This window comes from Ictalurus furcatus, chromosome 21, assembly GCF_023375685.1.
Source record: "Ictalurus furcatus strain D&B chromosome 21, Billie_1.0, whole genome shotgun sequence".
NCBI lineage: Eukaryota > Metazoa > Chordata > Actinopteri > Siluriformes > Ictaluridae > Ictalurus > Ictalurus furcatus.
The window spans coordinates 15,330,973-15,350,325 of record NC_071275.1 but is presented as its reverse complement, the minus strand read 5'-3'; the positions used below and the strand labels follow the sequence as shown (position 1 = coordinate 15,350,325).

Below are 19,353 nucleotides of genomic sequence, written 5' to 3'. Positions count from 1 at the left end.
CTCATTTTACACTTACTCATCCACATAAAAATGCAGGTTTAAATGCACACAATATGCCTTTAAAAACACCGATGTGAATCTGAGTTTGAAACTATGTTTACACCTGACCATTTTCAATTTGGATTGCATCCTCAGAAGTTTTTAGCCATGTGCAGTCAGATGCGTCTCTAGTTAAGCAGGTGTATGCTTGGTGTATCATGTGCAATATGGAGAGACATGCCTTTACATTTTTATAACATATAGCTAAAATTCAGTCCAGACATTCCAAATAGTTCAAGAGAAATGTGTTTTAAATACATCTGGATGCATTTACACTTGCATCACTGATGTGAATAATAAGTATCTAGATGTGATCCTTATACTCAAGACACAGAAAGCCACTAAGTTTAAAACAGGGGTTTTACAGGTCTAATCAAATTTAAACTGGTTTTAATTGTATATCGGGTGCACTTACACGTATATTTTTCTATGTATAATCCTTATTCGGATATTTATCCAGATTCCCAAGGTGCATAAAGGGGCCTAATGTAAACAGGGTCTGAGACACATTTAGCCTTGTTATACAAGTGCAAAATCCTAACACAGCAAGGCAGAATGGTCAAGGTCCATAGTGAAAATTTTGTCAAGTGGTAACTGATAAACATATTATACAGCAGAAAAAGAGGACCACTGAAAAAGCTGGCAATCAATAGCAAAGAGCTGATTTGCATATTAAAGCATAATACTCGGATTTCAGTCTGATTCAGTGATGCATGTGCTCAAAATGTTGTCAGGATATAATCTAAACATGCCATATGAAGCTTCTGGTGTAAACAGGTCTCCAGAACTTGGAAAGTGTTTCAAGTGAACAAATTGAAACGTTATATATGTGTTGCGGGTGCACTTAGAGTTGCTGGTTTTTATTTATTTATTTATTTGTTTGTTTGTTTGTTTGTTTGTTTATTTAGAATGTATATCACCTCTATCAAGATATAATCCAGATAATCAAGACACATGAAACAAGGTCATGGGTGATTTCAAATATATATTAATAAATAAATAAATAACTTGTTTAAAGGAACTGAGTCACCCTTTAGTCCCACAGCAGTCAGCTGAAAAAATTTAAGTAGAATGGAAAAGCTGTCCATGATAATAATGTGTTTTTCACATTGTTGTACCGCCCTTACGGTCAGGGGACTATTTGCAAAATTACCAAGAACAAGGAAGCAAAGGGATGGCACTTGAGTAGTGAATCAAATGATTCAGAAAGTTTAAGTAAGAACTGTAATGTTTAATAAAAGATCACTTCCATGAACTACTAGATATCTTCCAGCTCTGAAAAGCCTCAAGCACACATTGTACTAATATTTTTAATTAGACTTACATGACTTACATGTGTAAGTGCATGTGTGTGTGTGTGTGTGTGTGTGTGTGTGTGTGTGTGTGTGTGTGTGTTCACAGATGCACGTTAGACAGTGTATAACTCATACAGATGTATTAAAAGCTGTCTCTCTGGCTGTAGTCCCAATGAACAGCTTTTTCAGGAACATCTTGACTTGGGTATTATGATCCACCAGCAAAACATCCACTGATATCTAATTTAGCTGGATGTATGTTTGTATAGTGTGTGTGGCATAACCAGTTTCAAATATGTAATATGCTGTAGAGTCAAATACAGTAATTGATACCACCTCAGTGAAGAAGTGTTGTGTAACCCTTGAATCCTTTTTGTTCTCAGAAAAGATACAGCATTGGACAGTTTCAGTTTTTTATTAAAAACATGTGTAAATCTAAACTACCGAACTCTAAGAAAGTAGCAGGTGATAAAATCTAAGTCTACTTGGAAATGTTGAATGATGTCATCAGTGTCTGATTCCAGTGATATGTCAGGGCATACAAAGTTGACCTACTTTCAAGAGCAGGCTTATAGATTACACTACCAGCTCGTAAACAGGGTTATAAAAGATGTAAAAGATGAAGAAGAAAAAAACAACACAGCTCCCAAAAGGTAAAATGTAAAGAAAATACATTAGTATAAGATTAATAAATTAGTATAGGAACTTAGGATCTTTTTATTTATTTTTTTTGTTTGTTTTGATGATCAAAATTAAACGTTTCATTGAAATATTTGACCAAAAACTGAAAATGTGTACAGACAGTAATATATACAAGAACTCTGAGTTTCAGTTGAACAAATTTTGTTCATTTGTAAACAGGATGCAGGAAGCAGCTCCTCATATCTAGCCTGTAATGCACAGGCAGACAGAACAAAGGCAGGGCCTGCTGACTTGCTATTCGAAAGTCTGTAGCTTTCTATAACTGTCATTGTCTCTGAGAGTGTGCTCGAAATTTTGCCATCCGAATGCCACAACACACTCCGGCCCTTCATAACTGCCTTCACAATACTTCTTTGGAAATTCAGAGAGGTGTTTGCTGTGCAATTAAATACATCAAAAGTTTGCCATGGTGAGTCATAGTAATAGATCTCAGAACTTATAGTTGAGGCTTGGTTTGTCATATAGTCCAATACATGTTTTGAATATGAGCAATTACATAGTCATTATATATTTAGACTCAATTTTGTAATGTTCAAATAACTGCTTAATGGTCTCATTATGCTCAGTTCAGCTTTTATTCACTGGCCACAGGCCTGAATGTCTCAACACACTTCTTTCTCACAGTGCACTTTGGGACTCGGTGCAAATCTTTAGCAGCACCCATACATAGTCCTATTGCACACAGCTGCTGCATCATTTAAATGTTTATCCAGCAGTCTCTTTCAGGGGAAACCCAATTTATGCATGCTGCCAATGTTATACTTTGAAGGGATAGTCCTGTAAGTAAATCAGCAGAAGACGTGGTAGGGGAAGCTGTTCTGGGCAGTTTGTGTGTCTGTTTATAGTGAGGCGGACCAAGTGCTGTAACATGGGGAAGGTTTTGGGTTTATACAGAGGCTGCCTGAGCTTCAGCAGAACTGTATTTTCCTTCAGTGCTGCCGGGGTATCTTCCTCTGGCTTAGATTTCTCCTTTCTCCTGCTGGTGCCCACGTAGTGCTGCACCAGATCGGACACGGTGGGGAAGGACAGCAGCTGAGGACAGGCACTAGAACTGTAGTCCAGGCAGAAACGGTTGCCACTGTACTCAATGCGTATGTTGGTGGGGCCTCTGTTTGTCTTCACAGAGAGGGTGAAGAAGTAGTGTGTGTGGCTGCTGTCTCGCACGAGGAACGTGCCCTCTGCCGTGCCTGCCAGAGCGTCTCCAGCCTGGCTGGCTGAAATGTTCCCCCAGTACCAGCCTGAAAAACAAAGGAGACTATGGTGAAGACATAGTATATTATATCCATATATAGATATAACAGTATAATGATGCAAAGGATTAGGTTAGTGGTTCCCAGGGACTGTTTTCTAGTTATCCGAATAATTTAACAACTAGGAAAAATGCAACAAAAATTTGCACAGGGGACCACTGAGAGGCCACTGTGATGAGCTCTTGAGCTATTATTTATTTATTAACCTACCTAAAGCTGGTTTTAGACTGGTTTTAGACCCTGCATTTAACTGTATAACAGCCTTTCAAATAACATGTTTCGTTTACGTTTCGTAACTGTCCTATGCCGTCCTCCTATTGGTAAATTTTAGGCAAGATTCATAGCATTGGAGTCACACTGAGATTTTTCTAAAAAACATTTCGGACACTGCAAGAACTTTGCTGTCGACTGTTCTTGGTCGCAATGGCATTAAATTGGCCATAATTTTTGTTCGCAACTGCAAAATCTGGCCAAAAATACAGTGCAGTGCACAAGGCAGGGGACACCCTGGATGGGGTGCCAACCCATTGCAGGGTACAATTACACACACACATTCACACACCCATTCACACACTATGGTCTTTGGGCTGGGGGAGGAAACTGGAATACCTGGAGGAAACCCCTAAAGCATGGGGAGAACATGAAATCTCCGCACATGCAGGGCGGAGGCGGGATTCGAACCCCCAACCCCGGAGGTCCGAGGTGAACACGATTAACCGAGCTTAAAAAAAAAGCTGGTTTGAAAACTGCTTTAAAAAGATAAAACATTAATCTTATGTTTGCATGAAACTACCAGTATATGTTGGTGATCCTTAGACTTAAATATGTGAAAATGTTGGTATCAACATTAAGGAAAAGGCTGCTAACAATTCTATAATCTTATTTATTTATTTATGCTATTTAACTTCTAAATTTGATTGATTCTGAAAAAAAAAAAAAAACAGAAGGTGGTCTTGAGGACTGAGCACAATCCTGGTTGAGCTTTACCTGAGGCATACAGGTGCTGAAATGTCGCATGGATGCATCGCAGGTTTTCGAACGAATCCCACGGCTGAGCAGAACGCGAGACCGGTTGGTTACAGGGACCTTCTGATACTTCTGCATTGTCTGTAATTCTCATCTCTCCAGTAACCATAACTGAAGGTAGGATTGCAATCCTATTAGGAAAGATGAATCTTTTATTTACAAATGGACTAGAAAGGACCATAAATTGGTTTGAAGCGAACACCATAAAACCATGTGTTAGACCTTGAGAATGGACCAAGAACATGTTTTCCCAAGGTTACACAAGCAACATTCTTTTCATAGCTAGTCTATAATGTCATGTTACACCCTATTCTTGTTTGGTTAGATCATCATAGTAGTGGGATTATTCATACAGTGCTTTGTTCCTCAACATTATAGGCAGTAGTAGTTCAGGTTTCTGTACTTTTGTCTTGAAAGTTGTACAAGGAAGGCCATTATCCCTAAACTGCTCAGCTCTTTGCTACTATATTAGGATGTTGCACTGGATTAAAGCATCTTCTTCAATGAATATACATAAATGTCATTTCAGTTGCACCAAAAGTTAGAAAGAAAGAAAGAAAGAAAGAAAGAATAGGAATCTAAATCTACACCCAGATTTCTGTATAGATGTGTCGTGATAATATTGTAAAATTGATCAATAAAATGGAAATGAATAAGCGCCCCTATCAATATCATTCACTAACACTTATACTGTCATATGTTTTAAAAGCTGCCCTGAATGTTGGGCCTTACTTATCAAGTGAGATATGATGAAGTTTATTTTTGGCCCTATCTACAGTGAAGGACATATCTTATGACATTCCCCAAAAATGTTGCTATTCAAAAATCATTAAAAGGCAAGTGCAGCTGTAAACACTATCTCTAACACTACCACATCAACACCACCATGGTGCTAGAGGTTGTTTTAATTACTTCTCCAGGAATAGGGCTAGAATAAAAAATATTATATATAATAATATTTTAAAAGCCTTGATAATATGATAAGTCTTACAGTGGGTGGATTAAGCATTAAATCACTGTGAAGAGTAAAAAAAATATTATGTTGCATAAAGCAAAGGAATAAACATTTAAGACATGAGACTGTAGAAAGGGTAAGGTTATGAGTATGATATTTTTAATGGTAATATTTTTGACGGGTTATATTTCCTTCCCTGTCGCAGCTGGGGACAAAATGTTCTTATTAGTATGCATGGACGCATTAACCAAGAATATATTAATCCAGCATTAACCAAGAAAAGAAATGACGTGATAAAATGCCATGATGTGATAGAATGTAAATAAATAAATAAATAATTATTATCCGCTAATCTTAATAACTTTCTTTGTGATTGCATGGAGTTGGGAGATATTATAACCTGTTATATAGGTTACTATTTAAAAGAAAAAAAAAGTTCTTACCTTTTCACACACAAGAGCATCACGAATTAATTCGGAATTGTTGTATCCCCGGTGGGTGATGACAATTTTTTAACGCCTTACAGATGCTGAATTATACACACAAGATCCAAGTCGACATCCTTCACTGGAGTAATGGCGACAAACCGGCGCCCGGTCTCACACACTCGGAACTCACACGTTGAGCTCAGCAGTAAAAGCACACGTCGCTCTGTCTCACGAGCTCCACGAATGTAAGAAGTGCACAACGCCTTTGGAAAAGCAGAGCACCGGGAAACGCTTTCCGAGAATCGGTTTTAGTGGAGGCGCGTCTGCCTGCGCTGCGCATTTCACGGAACTGCGCTCGCGAGCTGCGGCGCGCGCTGATTGGTCTTCCGCTGTGTGACCGCGCCAGTAAACGCGTAGCCGAGGACTTTTCCTGGTAAGAGGCTTTCCAGGAAACCTGTGCCAGTCCCTTGGAATGGGTACGTCCAAAAACCACATATTATCCGCACTAAAGAGTGTATGAAAACAGCCTGTTTGGTACACGGTGTGTTAGAATACTAGCCTGTACACGCTCATAAACAAAGCCAACACAGCTGTAGGCTATAGTGATACCTTCAAGGGGACATTTTGTGTTTTGGTGCATACCTTTTGCCTGGAAACCTTCCACAGGCTAGTTGGAGCTAGAAGGCAAGACACGAGATTTTCAGATATTTGTAGGCTATAAATTGCATCTATAACTCTTTTTAATCCCTGCTGAAACACACACACACACACACAAAACAATAGAAACCCCCATATAATTTGTAATGGTTTTAATTGTTATGAGAATTGTATTGGTTTTATTATCAAATGAAATGTATCATTGGCGTGTTATGCCTAGTGGATACCATTAAGGGCCTACGCCCTTAATACGCCTTAATACATAATGGAAACCATTAGGTAATAGTTTCAATTGTTAACAGCTGATTGTTTGTAATGGTATTTGTAATGGAAACCATTAGAATTTCTGTGATGGTTTACATTATTTTTTTTTCTCTTAAACCTTATCAAAAATGTTCAGTTTTTTTCTCTATACTATCATGTATATTTTCTTAAACCTAGCAGCTTTGGGGGAAAAAATCACATAATGTCAACTATGCGTTAAAAAAGGTTGTTTACTGATATATACAGTACACTTGCCAGCCACTTTATTAGGAACAGTTATACAACTGAACATTCATGCAATTATCCAATCAGCCGATCATGTGGCAGTGGCACAACACATAAAATCAGGCAGATACAGGTCAAGAGTTTCAGTTAATGTTCACATTATGTTCACACTAGGATTTATATGCACAGCCATCTCTACGGTTTACACAGCAAGGTACGGAAAAAAAGAAAGAAAAAAACATCCCGTGAGCAAAGGGTCTGAAGGGGGAAACACCTTGTTGACGAGAGAAGATATAGTGGTTAGAGTTGACAGGAAGGCTTTGGTAGCTCAAATAACCACTCTTTACGGCTGTGGTGAGCCGAAAAGCATCTCAGAACGTACAACATGTCAAACCTTAAGGCAGATGGGCTACACCAGCAGAAAACCACATCAGGTTCCACTCCTTTCAGCCAAGAACAGGAATCTGAGGCTACAGTACGCTCAACTTTTTCCACATTCTTTCCTGTTTTGGTGAGATTGTACCCACCATATCGTCAAATTCCATTACAAAACATGTCCCCTTAATGGTACTTTCCCTGGAACAAGGAAAAGTACAGTTTGGTACCTTTATTTGTAAAAGTGTATGATTGTTTTTTCAGTCAGCACCTCTCAAAACCTGTGCTCTTTTTGTGTTGATTAATAATGACTGTATACATTTTTGCATTTTAGTTTTTGTATTAACTTCAGTAGCTCCCCACTTCTTTTTAATTCCAGGGCTTAAAGGCTTAACGTGTACTTACTTGACCTTTCTTTCTCAGAATCCAGACAAAGCAGAGCACAGACTGGAGATTAAACGTACAGAAACAGGTTTTATTTGAATATTATGCAAAATAATCATAGTGTTTTGTTTAATATTTGTGGCATTTTCAATACAGTGGGTGTCAGAACATTTAGCAAGAACACAAGTGTTAAGGAAGACAGAACAACGGAAAGAGAAGTCAGACATCAGGTCGCAGGTGAGCATTTCTGGAGGCTTTGTCTCAGTTCACGCAGCTCTAGCTGTCTTCGCCGTTCTCCCCTACTCCCTTGATCAGACGCTTGTTACCCCGTTTCCCTGTAGGGCCCTTTGGCTTGGCAAAGGCTTGTTTCAGGGCCTGTGGCTTAGGGTGAACTTCTTCAAATAGGTACTCTTCCGTCAAGCCCTCTCCACTGTCTATTTCCATCTTCAGAAATACACACAAATATATATATATATATATATATACATATATGTAAAGTGACTGGACAGAGTTCATGCAGTACTTTAACATCAACTCCTGAAATCAGTCCTAATCCAGAAACCGGCACAGAAAAGCCTGCTCATCAGGGAGTCTTATTCACAAAAACAAAGTGCTCCGTAATTAGTGTCCTCACTCTTTCTTGGAAATCACTTTCCAAGACTTGTTCCATGATTCATATGCAGGATACCGTAGCTGCTTCTCGTGAAAAGTTATCTTAGCCGACATGCTCAGCTTTAGAGTGTGTTTGTTTAGAGGATTAAACATTAAATAGGGGAGTTAAACATCACTTTGATGGTTATGTTGATGCTTGATGGTTATTTTATTACTTGTAATAATATTCATTTGCTTATTTAATCATGATAAAACAATACAAATATTTTTTGTTCATAAAATGTATGGTTTATCATTATTAGTGACATAGTAACGTAGTTAGTTATTAGTCACGCAGTAGCTCAACTTGACACTTTTCTGGGACATTTTTTTCGCTTTCCCAGTGTTTTCCATTACTGGAAAACCAGTCTATAAATTTCCAGGTTTTCCAGTTTTCCCAGGATGCATTAGGGCCCTGTTTTCTACTGCATTACTTTTGCCTTACATTTACAGACCATTGTACTAAAAACATGGATTCTAAGCACTGATAACAGATGACCTAATTCCTGATTACCTTCTTACTGATCTCTATGCAGTAATCCCTCTCCACCTCCTCCAGCAGCTGGTTCTTACAGCTGGAGTAGAGCATCCGCTCCTTGATGCTACAGCTGTACCCAGGCATGGAGTAGATGAATACTAAAATCGCAAAAAAACACACACACAGAGAGTGAGAAAGAGAAATCTACAATACGCTAATGGTTAAACCACTTCAAGGAATCTAGGGACTAGTCTTTACCTTAATGTTTGACGATATAAGAATGTTAAAGTATAATATCTCTTCTGTGTTACAGGATGTTTTTCCTGACCCCTGAATTACTATGTCTGTATACCTTTAACTTAAATTAAATCCAAGAATTTGTTTAGAATTACTAGACCAGAGCATCAACCGTAACAGATAGACCAAAGTACCAGCAAAGTACTGGACTGAGAGTGAAAAGAAAAAAAAAACAGCCCATACCAGCGTGCTTAATGTCTATCGACTGCCTCTATAGTGTGGGTGTTTATCACAAGCAATCATTTCAACACATTTCCCAGTACAAAGGAAAGGGTGTAAAACCTGTTCACCCGAAACACGCTTAAAATGAAAGTCAGCAAATGCCCCTATATTTCTCCATCCTTTTCTTCATTACAGAACTTTGTGGCACTCACACACTCATTCAAGACCCATTCAGTGGACAGAAATTAGGTTTAAGAACACAGAGTTGGGCAGTAGTCAAAGCTTTTCAAACAATTACATTCATATAAAGTCCAGGGAAATGACTTTTGATTTCCTGTGTTCCTTGTGTTCCACAAACCAAACCAAGTGCTAACAAACTGCAAGATTTTCCCACGGATAAGCAAACATGTTTCGGTTGGGTGAGTCCAGACAAATTTTGGTGCACGTCGGAAACGTCTATTAAAATGACACGACTGCCATTACGATAAGATATGAGTTTTAAAAAATGTTTAAAAATCTATGCTGCATTGATGAATCAATGGTTTGATGAAGAAATTAACATTGTACTTGCAACTATTTAAAAAAAAAAAAAGTGATTGGCAGATACACTGTTCTGTCTCTCATTTTGTGTAGAATGAAGGACTCCAAGTGGTTCATCAGGACCATGGTCTGACTGTATAAAGGTTCATTCTTGAACATATACCAGCACCGGCAGCACATGAGTGTAAAAGCGTAAGATAAGAGTGTGCAAATTGTGCCGCAGCCTGGGAAATCCCTTGACAAGGTGGAAATTTGCATTCGCTACTGTATATAGTTCTGAAACTACTGAGTTTCCTGAACTGAGATATGTCTCTCTTTTGCATGTCTCAGCTACAAGTTCTAGCATTTTAAATTCTGTTTACTTCTTTAAAAAAAAAAAAAAAAAAAAAAAAAAAACCTAGAACATTGTGTTTAGGAGCATGACAGGAGCATGACAGACATTCTGACAGCTGGTATCGGGTTAAAAAATGAACTGATAAGTCTTATGTCCATTTCATTACAACATGCAGCAATCTGCAACAACCTGTTGGAGGAGTGTGAGGAAATCACACAAGGTTTTCAACATCTTTATTCAGACTGACTGTTTTTACCTCTGTGCTTGTTAAACTGGCTCCTTACCCAACATTAAAGATAATCATGTTGGCAGGCAGGCAGACAGCCAACGTAAGGTAAAAAGTTATAAAAAAATGTAAAGGTAAAAAAAATCCATGTTGCTTTGGGTAATTATACATATTTATGATTTCGAATGCACGGTGGCTTAGTGGTTAGCATGTTTTCCTCCCACCTCCAGGGCTGGGGGTTCGAATTCCACCTCTGCCCTGTGTGTGCGGAGTCTGTATGTTCTACTCGTGCATCGGGGGTTCCCTCTGGGTACTCTGGTTTCCTCCACCAGTCCAAAGATATGCGCTGTCCAGGGTGTCATCCTCCTTGTGCCCCGACTGCCCTGGGATAGGCTCCAGATTCCCCTGTTACGAATAAGTGATATCGAACTACCAACCCCGGAGGTGCGGGGCACCAGTGCCAACCATTAAGCCACCATGCCCTCCCAATTCACTTAATGTAGAAGCAAATGCAGAATGATATTTTCACATATCAAGAGAGTAGTGGAAAATGATGAGAAAAGCTCAGGGACTGACCCACAGCCTCCACACTCTGGCCCTGATAAGAGTGTTTATACAGGAAGAAGTGATAGCGAGGAGCATCAGCAGGGATTCGGGCCGGCAGTTCACGAATCTCTGTAGGATTGGTATGGACCAGCTCGATTGTCTCTCTCTCAGTGTCCAGCCTCTGAGAACACACACACACACACACACACACACACACAATGATAACAGAAAGGTCAGAATGTGTGAAGGAAGTGCATGACATTCCTTAACACTGAAAGGTATGAAGTGTCACTGTTTAATCTTTAAATTTGTGTGTGTGTGTGTGTGTGTATTTGGATGGGACTCACTAGCTGGATGTAGTTGATGCGCCTTTGTTTGAGGAGCTGTAAAGCTCGTTTAGCTTCCTCCTTTAATGGGAACGCCAAACCCTGCAGATTCAGGGACTTACTCTCCACACTTATCTGGGCCTTCCAGTTAGAAAATACATATACAGAGGCATAGACAAACAGACACACACACACACACACACACACACACACATACAACCACCATTATCATCATGTGAAGCAACAGCAGGCTCAACCTGCTGCTTCAGCAGACTTAAAGCTGTGTGCCCTCAGTGTGAAATACTGGTAGTGTAGGTGGACATGACTTCAATCAATTTGATATCAATTGTAAAAAAAAAAAAAATTGCTAAAATAATACTCTTTTTTATTTTTCTAAATATTTCTGCAGAAATAGAAAAATCGTTATTTGAAATGTAAGGCAGACTGGTTTATGCTACTACACTCTTAAAAAAATGTTGAAAACATTTGTTTAATTGCTTTTTAATTGCATTTCGTGGTTTAGAGCTTGTTGATCTTGTGAAAAGAAAAAAGAAAAAGCACAGTTTGAGGGTTTTATGGTATGGTCTATGCAGGACAAAAATTAACCAAAATTATAAAATGCTAAACAAAACAAGCAAAGTTTCATTTTAAACTAGCTGTGCTTCATAGTCCAACAAACTTTAGCTGGTTCAATAAAACTCACATCATTTACTGATTTTTTTTCTGACATTTGTTGATGTTCATTAATATATTATTTTTGGTAATATACAGGGTATTCAGAAAGTATTCAGACCCCTTCATTTTTTCACCTTTTGGTATGTTATGCCAAATGCCAAAATGCTTTCAACTATTTTTTTTTTTTTAATGACTTCCATATAAGAATTATGGAGGTCAGTGTGCTCTTGGGAACCTTCAGGGAGTTCCTTTGACCTGGCTTGGTTTTTGCTCTGATATGCATTTTCAGCTGTTAGACCTTAAATAGACAGGTGTGTGTGCCTTTCCACATCATCCATCCATCCGCAGAGAACCTGGAGCCTATCCTGGGGAGCATGGAGCACAAGGCGGGGTACACACTGGACGGGGTGCCAATCCATCGCAGTGCACAATCACATACACATTCACATTCACACACACACACAAATTCCTACACTATGGACAATTTAGAGATGCCAATCAGCCTACCATGCATGGCTTTGGACTGGGGGAGGAAACCGGAGTACCCGGAGAAAACCCCTGCAGCACGGGGAGAACATGCAAACTCCGACACACAGGGCTACAGTGGGAATAGAACCCCAACCCTGGAGGTGTGAGGTGATCGTGCTAACCACCGTGTGCCCCCTTTCCAAATCATGTCCAATCGATTGAATTTGCCACAGGTGGACTCCAATCAAAGTGTAGAAATGGGATGCACCTGAGCTGAGGGTCTGAATACTTATGTCAATGTGATATTTCAGTTAATTTTTTATTTATTTTTTTAAAAATAAATCTGGTTTTTGCTTTGTTATTATGGGGTATGGAGTGTAGACTGATATAATAATTTAAAGCATTTTAGCATACGGCTGCAACATAACAAAATGTGGGTGGAAAAAATGAAGAGGTCTGAATACTTTCTGAATGCACTGTAAGTGCCAACAAAACAATCAGGAAGTATAACTACATTGGGTGAACAACAACAACAAAAAATTTTCAATTAGTTTTCAGCGCTATTATATCAGATATAGGCTTGGTTCTCTAAAGAGCTGAATGAGCTCAGACTTCCCTATGAACGTGAGACATTTGGGAAACACTTTGATATATACAGTACAGTATGTAGCCCTTTTCTCATGTAACAATGTGATACAGCTCTAATTTCATTTTTTAAAACAGTTAGGTTTTTCATGATTAAAAGGATCATTATTAAATGGTAAAATCACACTAAAAACTCTCTTTATCAATTAAGATTATTTTTTTATTTCACAATGCTTTTACTGTGCCACGGTCTGTTCAGTCCTCTTGTGGGATTGCAGGAGCATTTAGTGATCTGGCAGCTGGGAATTTTATATGATTTATCTGATTATAGAGCAGAGTTTACCTTTCCTCTCCCAGACGGAGCAGTGACTCGTCTTCGCTCCTCCTAAGAACGAAGTCAATAATATATAGTGTCATTTTAAGTACGTATATTTTTGTTTGCGCACATACACACACACGCACACATGCACACACACACAAACACACACGGTCTCACACCTTAAATCGCATCACACTAATAAGAACTTACCCATACAACCTTGTCCTGTCAGGTGCATTTCAAGCAATAAACTGTCATTAATGATGTTTGGGGGAAAAAAACCCACTCTCCATTCATGTTCTAGCTATAGTGCAGTTTGAGATGAAGGCCATGTCAGGGTTTCAGTAACGTGACGTGTTGACTTGCTCACCTCTGTGGCTTTGATCTGATGGAGCTCCTGTTCAGCTGCAGTGAGGGGACCAGGGCTGGAGGAAGAGGACATGTGGCGAAGGTAACCCTGAAAACACACATCTTCCTGTAGAGAAGAGGAAGAGCAGATAAACCAGCACATTTTCTCTCAACCTGGCAGCATCTGATGAGCTGCTAGAGCTGTCTCAGAATGTTAATACTTAAAGATACCTGGAAATGGCTTCACATTTGCTAATTCGTAGGAATTCACAGGAGCTAATTCAAATGTTACAACCAGTTAGGGGAAAGGTGAGGGTTTGAGATTAGAGGTTGTAGCGTTCTTTAACCATGTGGGTCTGACAATAGTGCAAATAAGACAAATCACTAGTTAATAATAATAATAATAATAATAATAATAATAATTCACTCGTTAAGTATGTTAGAAATGTTATCATTTATAAATTAATGCATAGGGACTTATATGGAAGACACTCAACATAATCTAAAGCTAATCATAAATGGATAAAAAAAAGTGTTGTTATTTAGCAAAGAAAAACATATGATTGTTGACATGGTGATGTTTTCGGTAAAGAGTTGTTTATTTAGCATTTTTGGAAGACGTCTCCATGTCAGTGCCAGAGGTAATGCTGTTCCTTTAAGGTGTCCACCATGGAAAAGCTGTCAGGACAGAAGACTTTGCACTTTACTGTTTCTCGGAAACAAGCTGCATTTTTTGTGTGTGTGTTATTAACTTTAAGCAAAAATGAGACAACATCTGATGATAGCTGTTATAAATTAAGCGTTAACAGGAACTAGCTTTGTTTTGTGGACGTTCCGCAACATTAAGTTTAACTAGAAACTGAATTTTTAAAAAAAATCAATCTGTCATTCATTAATAAGTAGAAAATTGTAATCAGTGGCAAATTTGTGTGGTATATATATGAGAAATAAAACACTTTAGGATGTGCTGTTACAGGAAAATAATCAACTTTGGGGTAGTAACATTTTTCTACTTTGTGTTCGGCTTCATCACATTACTTCACGTTCTGTTATGTTTTATTTCTTACTTATGACTTGTGAACTGTTGAGTAATTAAATTAAGAGAATGGGACCACTAGTTAAATTCATATGAGATGGATGGATGGATAAATTAATAGATATTCTCACACTGTGTAATTAGATGGATGGATGACTTAATAGATATTCCCAGATTGTGTAAATGGATGGATGGATAGATGGATGGATGAATAAACTAATAGATATTCTCACACTGTGTAAATGGATGGATGGATGGATGGATAAATTTATAGATATTCTCACACTTTGTAAATGGATAGATGGATGAGTTAATAGATATTCCCAGATTGTGTAAATGGATGGATGGATGGATGGATGGATGAGTAAATCAATAGTTATTTCCCCACCATGTAAATATTATTCTATTGTTATTCAGACAGTAGTACATTTTCTTATGTACTAGCAGTGGATTTTAGTAATGACAGTCACAATGTTGACAATAAGGACATATCAACAGTGAAGAACTAAAATAATGACATATGTAACACGTCTACCTACTTGTGTGGTTCCGAATAGTTCATCTTTGATGTGACTTCCACCAAACTCCTTTTTCAGTGTGGCACGAGTGGCAGCATACACCATCTTCAGTCGCACCTGCAGCAAGCAGCGAGTTAGCACACAGGCAGAGTGCGGTATCAGTTCCAAAGTGCCATACAATACATATCTCAGGCATGTGTGTGTTTGTGTGTGTGTGTGTGCGTGTGCTTACAGGCGACTGATCTGGAGACCAGGAGATGAAGAGCCACTCGTAACCCTGCTGGTTCTGCGTGTCCATACGGAACAGGATGTAGCATGGCTCCGACGAGTCCAACAGAGGCAGAACACATGGGTCATAATCCTGGTCCCAGCTCTGAGAGGGCTCTCTGTAGGACCCCAACACCAATTGCTCTAAACACACACACACACACACACATCATAGGCAGTTTATCAGTCTGAGTCTCAAAATAGTATGGTATGATGAATTCTTATCACATACTGCAAGCACTGCATATTCCAGACATGCTCAGGCGAGTCCTCAGTACACAGATAATGCCTATTTAACCTCTTCAGTTTCTAAGTCATTAAAGATACAAAAACAAACAGCAAAATTTCAACATTATGTACAGAAGTAATATACATCTACAACGCAAATTCTCTTACTCACCACTCCTTATGACAATCTTTATGACTCTGGTGGCTCCTTGCCTTGCTTTGACCAGGAACTGCCTCAAATCCTCAGTCGCTAGAAATGTAATAGAAAAGGAACCAGTTACGGATAGGGTTTTCTAATTTTGGCTTACCTACTGTATGTACACTTCTAATTACTAAGGAATTTACAGAACAGAATACTCCAGCATTTTGTAACCTAATCTATAGCTACAACACTACTGTTTTGTTTAAAGCCATTTAAACAAAACTCATTTATAATAAAAGTCTATGGGCAGATGTTAAAGAGGTCACTAGACATTTATATAGAATGTTTTCAAATTTCACATAAAAGTATTTGTAAATGAAGCACTAAATCTGTATTATTATCATTAAATTTTTTATTATAGGCAGCACGGTGGCGCACCAGGTAGCGTTGCTGCCTTACAGGGTCCCTGAGCTTGGATTACTGTCTGTTTGGAGTTTTACATATTCTCTCTATGTCTGTGTGGGTTTCCTCTGGGTTCTCTGGGTTCTACCAACCTCTCAAAAACATGCCGGGACATGAATAGGCTATGTTAAACTCTCCTTAGGTGTGAGTGAGTGTGTGAATGTGTTTGTGGTGCCATGCGATGGACTGCTAACTCACAGGAGTGACGGACTGACAGATTCCTGCCTCATGTCCAGTGTTCCCAGTATAGACTCTAGAATCACTGTGTAAATCAGGTCTATTGGCATAATGCCCCAACTATGCTTAGACTTTTCCGTTCTTCTTTCAGTACAGCAAAACGTATTTTCTGTGAAATTCCTGTGTGTGGTATTTGCACATACTGTATGCTACAGATGAAATAGAGTCGAATAAAGATTATGTTGAAAAGTCCTTGGGTATTTCTTTAATCCATGCTTTGGATACCGAAACAAAGTAATGACCTCTAATACAGTTTAATAAGAAAAGAACAGATCCTTGACTCCATCATCAGATAAGGCAATGAGGTGAACTTGAGAAACCTTAGGTCTAACTGTTGCTATCTGAGTTTGGCAAATAATAGCTCTGTTCATCATGCAATCTGCTCGGTTATAAGATTCACCTTATTGAAAGACGACTAGACCAGTGAAGGAAATGCATACTGACAAAGGTTTCTTTAAGTCAAGACAACCAGTGCCATGTTTTCACCATGGTAACCACTTGGCCAGGGTTCATAAATGATGTAGGTTCAGGTGAGATGCATGAAGTGTAGGGCTTCCGCTCTCGAGCTCCAGTTACACTGTCTTACCATTCAAATAAATGTAATGCAACATTCCATTTCTCTTAATTCTCATGCATATCCCCAGTTATGTACAAGAATGAGGTAATGCTTTGATTTTGGTTGGTAGTTTTCTAACATATTGGATATTTTTAAATGAATTATTCTTTCACGAGAGTTGTTGCATCTCACCTTAGACACACAAACAAACATAAGCTTAAGAGGAAGGAAAGTATATGATATGATATGATATGATATGATATGATATTATAATATCCTTAATTCCTCAGCCGAGCTATAGGAATGTTGAATTTTTTGTTGGTGAATAAAATTTGGTCATCACTCCATACTTGAGACAGGTTTGGATTAAAATATTTATACTATGATACACAATTTATTCCAATTGACAGGAATTTGTCCAATACTACACCTTTCAACATCCTGTGTGTTAAAACAATTAACCCCCATTGTACCTGATTAGAAGATGATAAGTTTGATAAATCTGAACAATAAGTGCTAAGTACTTACCATGGATACCTGTCTGATGAGACATTGTTCCCAGTTACTTTAGCCCTCCAGTTCAGTGCAGATATCTCCTGAGAATCCTGAGTCTTCCTTTAGTCTCCAGTGCACACTGCTCCAATGGCACTGACACCAAGGCCCCTAACCTATCCTACCTGAGGGGAATCCTGGTTGAAATTTGATCCGCAGAACCGAGGAAGATGGGTATCCTTAATATTGCCTCTGTCAGTGGATCTGGAATCCTTTATGTGTCAATCTCCATTACTGGGGATTTGCAGCTGAATACAAGCTCTCCTCAAAAGACCTGCTGCTAAACTCTGAGGCACACCGATGCTGTCATTACGCACAGTAGCTGTGCACTTGGGGCCTACAGTATGTTTCTCTGGAGCATCTTTGGACCCGCCGAGTCTAGTCGGTTAACCGGAGCTTCTCGTGTGAACAGTAATGACAGGCTATCACTGGCGAACGTGGAGGACTTGATCTGTGCACGGTGAACTGCCCCCCCCAGCCCCCACCCCCCCACCACCCCAGCTCAGATTCCAACAGGCTGTGGTCACGGACACGCGACACTCGGTGTGTGGTTGATCCGCTGAGCCTTACAAAATAGTTTAGGTCAGTCTTCTGAGCTGTTCTTCTTTGATCAGAGTGTCTTAATATATTTATAAAAGGAATGCCTATGACTGTGAATCAGCGTCGGACACCATGATGCTTGCTCTAAGTACATAGTTAGCAGTGCAACTTCCAAACTGAGGAAAGTGGGTTATTTTGTGGGGTCTTCAGGGACGTATGCTTGGTGCACCTGATTTTTGTTTTGCACTTGATCAAATTATATGTAGTCAATAGTACAGCATACTACAACAGTGCCAAATATGTACCATTATCTGATGCAGTTAATGTAAATCAGATCCACAAAATTTGAGAATTCATATTAATTGTGCAAATATATATATATATATATATATATATATATATATATATATATATATATATATATATATATATATATATATACCAGTCTCTTTATTCAGTAACTGAACCTAACACTGAGATATCAGTTTATTTGGAACACCTATCTACATACACTGCTTTGTGCAGTTTGTTGCACACCTTCTACTTTATGGATTAAAGGAAAGGGACCATATATTAATAAATGATTCTACAGCCTTGCCATCACGGGGAGGACAACCAATGAGGCAGTGAGGGGCACAGGAGGGGTTAGAAGTCATTTGAAATGCTGAAATTACCATCCATCCATTTTCTATACCGTTTAACCTTCACAGGGTCACAGAGAGCCTGGAGCCTATCCCAGGGGACTCGGGGCACAAGGCGAGGGACATCTTGGACGAAGTGCCAACCCATCGAAGGACAGACACACTCACACAACCTTTTACACTACGGACAATTTAGCGATGGCAATCAAGCTCCGTGCACATAGGGCAGAGGCAGGAATCAAACCCCCAACCCTGGTGGTGTGAGGTGAACCCACTGTGCCCCCATGCTGAAATATATCTATTTGAAAATGAAAAGAAAAAAAAAAGATGGTTATTCCCAAGTGGGAAGTTCAAATCCTGGTGATGCTTCAGCCATCTGTGGCTGGGAGCCAAGGGAGCAAAATTGGCAGTGCTCTCTGAGTGGGAGGGATGGTGTACTCTGAATGTGTTTGAAAAGATGAGCAGCAATTTGAAAAGATGTGTTTGGCTGGCTTCACATGTCTCAGATAAAGCATGTGTTAGTCTTCCTCCTTCTTGGTTGGTAGCTGTGGTATGATAGGTGAGAGTTGGCTGGTCAGGTGTCCAAATTAGGGAGAAAATGGTGAGGAAACTTATGATG

General features: G+C 39.1%; 2 protein-coding genes across 2 annotated transcripts; both read right to left on the bottom strand.

Moving 5' to 3' along the window:
* Positions 1 to 1,739: 1,739 nt before the first annotated feature.
* LOC128625311 (cytokine-inducible SH2-containing protein) lies at positions 1,740 to 6,041 on the bottom strand. The gene is made up of 3 exons (XM_053653515.1): positions 5,711 to 6,041; positions 4,274 to 4,443; positions 1,740 to 3,274 (listed from the first exon to the last, which is right to left on the bottom strand). The coding sequence occupies exons 1-3, from the start codon at positions 5,728 to 5,730 to the stop codon at positions 2,793 to 2,795; spliced, it is 672 nt and encodes a 223-aa protein (XP_053509490.1). The 5' UTR covers positions 5,731 to 6,041; the 3' UTR covers positions 1,740 to 2,792.
* Positions 6,042 to 7,677: 1,636 nt separating this feature from the next.
* On the bottom strand, positions 7,678 to 17,943 carry twf2b (twinfilin actin-binding protein 2b). The gene is made up of 10 exons (XM_053653497.1): positions 17,530 to 17,943; positions 15,777 to 15,854; positions 15,342 to 15,520; positions 15,131 to 15,226; positions 13,578 to 13,682; positions 13,232 to 13,273; positions 11,182 to 11,301; positions 10,865 to 11,015; positions 8,766 to 8,887; positions 7,678 to 8,044 (listed from the first exon to the last, which is right to left on the bottom strand). The coding sequence occupies exons 1-10, from the start codon at positions 17,552 to 17,554 to the stop codon at positions 7,877 to 7,879; spliced, it is 1,086 nt and encodes a 361-aa protein (XP_053509472.1). The 5' UTR covers positions 17,555 to 17,943; the 3' UTR covers positions 7,678 to 7,876.
* Positions 17,944 to 19,353: the final 1,410 nt, after the last annotated feature.

What these genes read in the sequence shown, in the direction of transcription:
- twf2b (XM_053653497.1), bottom strand. Translation starts at nt 17,554, where the DNA reads ATGTCTCATCAGACAGGTATCCATG. An exon ending in TCATCAGACAGGTATCCATG is followed by an intron (nt 15,855 to 17,529) that starts GTAAGTACTTAG and finishes TTACATTTCTAG; the next exon opens with CGACTGAGGATTTGAGGCAG. An exon ending in AACTATTCGGAACCACACAA is followed by an intron (nt 13,683 to 15,130) that starts GTAGGTAGACGT and finishes TCTTCTCTACAG; the next exon opens with GAAGATGTGTGTTTTCAGGG.
- LOC128625311 (XM_053653515.1), bottom strand. Translation starts at nt 5,730, where the DNA reads ATGCTCTTGTGTGTGAAAAG. An exon ending in ATGCTCTTGTGTGTGAAAAG is followed by an intron (nt 4,444 to 5,710) that starts GTAAGAACTTTT and finishes CTTTCCTAATAG; the next exon opens with GATTGCAATCCTACCTTCAG. An exon ending in TCAGCACCTGTATGCCTCAG is followed by an intron (nt 3,275 to 4,273) that starts GTAAAGCTCAAC and finishes TTTGTTTTTCAG; the next exon opens with GCTGGTACTGGGGGAACATT.